This window comes from Poecilia formosa, unplaced genomic scaffold (assembly GCF_000485575.1).
Source record: "Poecilia formosa unplaced genomic scaffold, Poecilia_formosa-5.1.2 Scaffold36, whole genome shotgun sequence".
In the NCBI taxonomy this organism is placed as follows: domain Eukaryota; kingdom Metazoa; phylum Chordata; class Actinopteri; order Cyprinodontiformes; family Poeciliidae; genus Poecilia; species Poecilia formosa.
This window is the reverse complement of record NW_006799975.1, coordinates 2,056,856-2,061,132: the sequence shown is the minus strand read 5'-3', so window position 1 is coordinate 2,061,132 and position 4,277 is coordinate 2,056,856. Positions and strand designations below refer to the sequence as shown.

The following is a 4,277-nucleotide window of genomic DNA, read 5'->3' as shown; positions in this document are numbered from 1 at the left end:
CTTTAAAAGTTATAATCAGATGTAACTTTAAAAACATGGTGTGGCAAACAGGGCAGTGGCAGTCAGAACTTAGAGGCAAAAAGAGTTTTTACATCAACAAAACATATTAAAAGCTCAGACGCATTTCAATGTTCACAAAAAGTGGGATCTAGAACGACGTATCTCCCCGAAGCCATGTGGTAGAAAGAGCCACATCCAGCTCCATGTCTTTCAGAACTTCCTCTCACTTCCTGGGTATTCTGTTCTTAAAATATCAGCAGAGGCTCACAGTATCAGACACGGGCTGTGTTACGGATACAGCTACAGCACTGTTAGGTTTTACTTTAGTCCAATGTTCTAGTTCTTACATGTGTTCCCTAAAAGTCAGTCAAGACACAATCAGGGAGTTTTAGAATGTTTTCTGTACTGCCTGCAGCTGGTTAAATATGATGCGAGACACTCACCTGCACTATCTCCAACATCTCAGCTTTACTGATGTACCCGTTCCCGTCCAGGTCGTACATACTGAAGGCCCACTTCAGCTTCTGCTCCAGCTTGCCGCGGGACGTCACACTTAAAGCGATGATAAACTCCCTAAAATCTATCGTCCCGTCACCGTTGGCGTCGAAAGTGCGAAAGACGTGCTCAGCGAACTTGGAAGCGTCTCCGTATGGAAAGAAGTTTCCGTAAATCTTCTTGAACTCCTCCATGGACAGGTTCCCACTGGGGCAGTCCCTCAGGAAGCCCTTGTACCACTCCTGGATCTCATGCTCGGTGAAGTCTGTGCTCTCCAGCAGGTCCTGCATCACCTCGGGACGGAGCTTGCTGTTCTGCTTCCCCATGTCTGTTTGTCCTGTCAGTCACTCAGCTCGCTGCTGGGAGGGAGACACAAAGGAAAGATGGTTTGATTTTAGGACGCCATAGTTAGCATGCACTTCAGGACGTCTAGCTTTCATCTCAGGAGAACAGTTCAAAGTTTACATGTTCTTACATTTTGAATTTTGATAAATGCATGTTACGCAGGTCTAAAGGTGAGGAAATAAAGGTGGATTTTGTCTAACGAGAATCTGTGTCACTTTTGATGTGTTTCTGTTCTGAGTAATGTGAGTGTATTGGGATCAGGAGTGTGGAATTAGCAGAGGGATGGGCAGTTTTAGTTTGTGTGTTGTTACTTTTTTTATATAAATGTTCGTACTTTTCATGCAATGACTATCTCCACATGGAATTTGCTCTACAGTCATATTCAATAAATTAAAATATGCATTCTGATTAAGCTGAGTAGTCCGACAAAAAACAAACAAACACTTTTACCTTTAAATTTGTGACTTTTCACAGACTTTTTTGTTAGATTTCTGACATTTCTTCAGTTTTCAGATTTTTTTTTTCAATTTCTGACTTTTCTTCAGGTTACTGAAGAGTGTTCAGTGCACATTCTGAACATGCTTTTCATTAAGGCTACATTTCTGTATTAAAAAATTTGTTTCATTGGTCTTAAGCAATGTTTTAATTTAAATATGACATTTTCATTAACTGCAATCAGAAACACCAGCTTTCAAATATCTTCCTGTTTGTAATTAACTTACATAAAGTGATAAAATTCTGGAAATTAAGTAAACTTTTCAATAATATTCTAATTTATAGAATGGGTCTTTATGAGGGTCACCAAATATTACCTAAATGAATCAGAAAGTAGGCCAAGCTGTCAGTTTGACTTTCCGTTTCAAACATGTCTCTTCGTCAATGCAGGTAGCTCATATTAATGTGAAATTAAGCAATGTTATTGGGCCGTTGTGTGACGTTGATTCAATAAAAGTGGTGCGGTGGACATGGTGTGTGAGAACCGAATCAGTCTTGTGGTTAAACTTTTCAATATGTCCCAATAATGTAATCTTTGACTTACCTGGAAAATGATTTTCCTTTGCTACTATGTATTACTACACCACTGAATCAAAAGATACATATCCAATAATGTGGCAGGACCATTACTTTAAACATAAATTAGACTTTTTTCAGTTAATTTTTCGTTACGTCCCAGCGCTCAGTTTTTATCTGCAGCTTCTGACTGTTCACAATTCATTATAGGCAACTGGAACCAGCAAAAGTTTGCCAACATAAAAAAAGTGTTGAAGCGTGAGGTAGGAAAATGATCTACTTGAATAGTTAAATAGAAAACTTCACAAAGTATGACCCAAAAATTAAAACACCTCAAAGACACCCTCATTTGGACAGAAGAAAATCTCTCCTACAAACTCCTGGAGCCCTCCATGGAAAGCAGGTCTGTGTACTCAGAGTAAACACAGCACCATATGCACAGCGTGCCTGTAATAACCCCATTAAACTCTCTCGATTAAACGCCAAATTAGGCTGAGATGCACAAGAAGGAAAACGTGGTGTCATCAAATATTACGTAAGATGAGGTATTTAAAGAAGATCCTCCACATTAATAAATTCTTGAGAAACTATTTCTCCCCATTCAGAAGTTATCTACAGTGTTTGTGTTTGTAGTTCAGGTCTTTATGAAGCGGATGCAGCTTTACAATGCCCATTCGCGCTGTTTATACTCAATTTATAAGTTCCTGTTAAATGAGAAATGCAATATTTGCTTAAAATATTCACCCAGACAGAATGGTTGACAAGCATTTGATTGAGGATAAAGTGACACGTCTACTTTCAGGGAACACTGGCTGACTGCAGGCTGAGAGTGGAGAAAGGTCAGCTGAAAATTATAGTCATAAAACATCTCAAGGAACACACCTCAGAGTACTTTTTATCACAATAACTCGCTCACTAGAAACTATACAGTGTTTCATTTTCAAATCAGCTTAATGGTGACATCATGGGCAAAAATTCCCAAGTAGCTCCGTTCATAAAAATGTTTTGTTCACACAGCAGTGTTGGACTTCCAATGAGAGAAATGAGTGACACGGACAAAAAATCAGCCTGCTGAGATCAGAACAGTGAGAAGAGGGACAGTGGTGATGACTTGAGCCTGTCTCTTTCTCTGCTAGCACAAACAGGAAGTGCCTGGTCATAAAGAGATTGCACTCAAATATCGTTTGTGTCTTTTTGTACAACAAGCGTTCATGCTCGTATTGAAGTAGCTCTTAATATTTTGCAGCAATCCAATGCAATTGGGAGTGAGAAATAGCTTAATGGCCGACCTCTTTGGTTTGCACATGCCTCAGTGTTTGAGATTGTATGTAAAGTAAAAGTGTCAGGAAATGAGTCACTTGTATCCACAAAACCACAGTGAATTAAAGGCTGCAGTTGGAAACCATAGGAGATGAAATCGACTGCACTGGTGTTGGAGTTCACATCCCTTCAGTGGCTGCAGCAGTCTCACTTTTTTAACATATCAGTGTTGGCCACTTTCACACAAATTTGCTCTGACTTTTTTGTGTTATGAATATACAGATATACATGCAAATGTAAGCAGCAGAGTTCATAAATATTTGTGTGTGTGTCCAGTGTGCTAGGTGCTTTTTTTTAGGGTAATGTGGTCTACAGACCTGATAGCAGCATTGATGTTGCATTTTTAAGCATTGTGGTTCAGTGAGACAAGCTAATGTCTAAATATTCACACAGACAAGGTTCTGCTATGTAAGTGTATCAATTAAGATGTTGACTTTTAACTATTTTTCAAGTTGCTTAAAGTGGTTGCCTAAAGTGGTTTGGAACACTTGCATAGCATCTCATTAGTTTCCTTAAACAGATTTCTGACCGTAAAATACAAAGTTAAGTACAGGCAGTTGACTGCATTTAGTTTTTCTGCGGTCCAATCAGTAGTTGTTAAGGGAGATCACTCAAAACAGCAAATGCTGCTTTCACGGTTGTGCTGATGGATCAGAGAGGAGTTTTTCAGGCTGCCGTGTCTTTACACTCCCATGGCAAATCAGACAGAAGCGGAAAGCTGGGAATGACAAAGCGTCTAAGTGACCATAACATCCCTAAGCTGTGCTTCTGCTATGGAAAAAAAACGAACAAAAACAATTAGTTCTCCATACGGAGGCAAAGCATGTGCATGCACTGAATTTATGCTGATTTGTTTAGCTACTTTAAGGTGTTTTTCTTGGATTCCCTAGAGTGTAAATAAATGTTACTTGTTTAATCTTTTTTTTATCAGTTTTTACCAAAAGCTCCTATAAAGAATATTTAATCCATAATTTGTCTTTCCACAGCGTAAACAAGATGATGGTTTAGATTTCCTCAGTGGTAACAATTCAGTTTGTTGCCAAGCTCTGTATCTATGAGAGTTCCCACCTGACAGTAAGTACTGATACCAAACAGCTGAAACACAC

The 4,277-nt window shown here is 39.0% G+C and overlaps 1 protein-coding gene across 1 annotated transcript in view; it reads right to left on the bottom strand.

The window, feature by feature from the left end:
• The window catches only part of ncalda (neurocalcin delta a), a 40,964-nt gene that overhangs the window by 12,652 nt on the left and 24,035 nt on the right, over nucleotides 1-4,277 (bottom strand). The window contains exon 2 of the mRNA XM_007550462.2: nucleotides 444-854. Within this exon, the coding sequence (XP_007550524.1) occupies nucleotides 444-821 (378 nt within the window). The 5' untranslated portion in view covers nucleotides 822-854. The remainder of the gene's footprint in view (nucleotides 1-443; nucleotides 855-4,277) is intronic.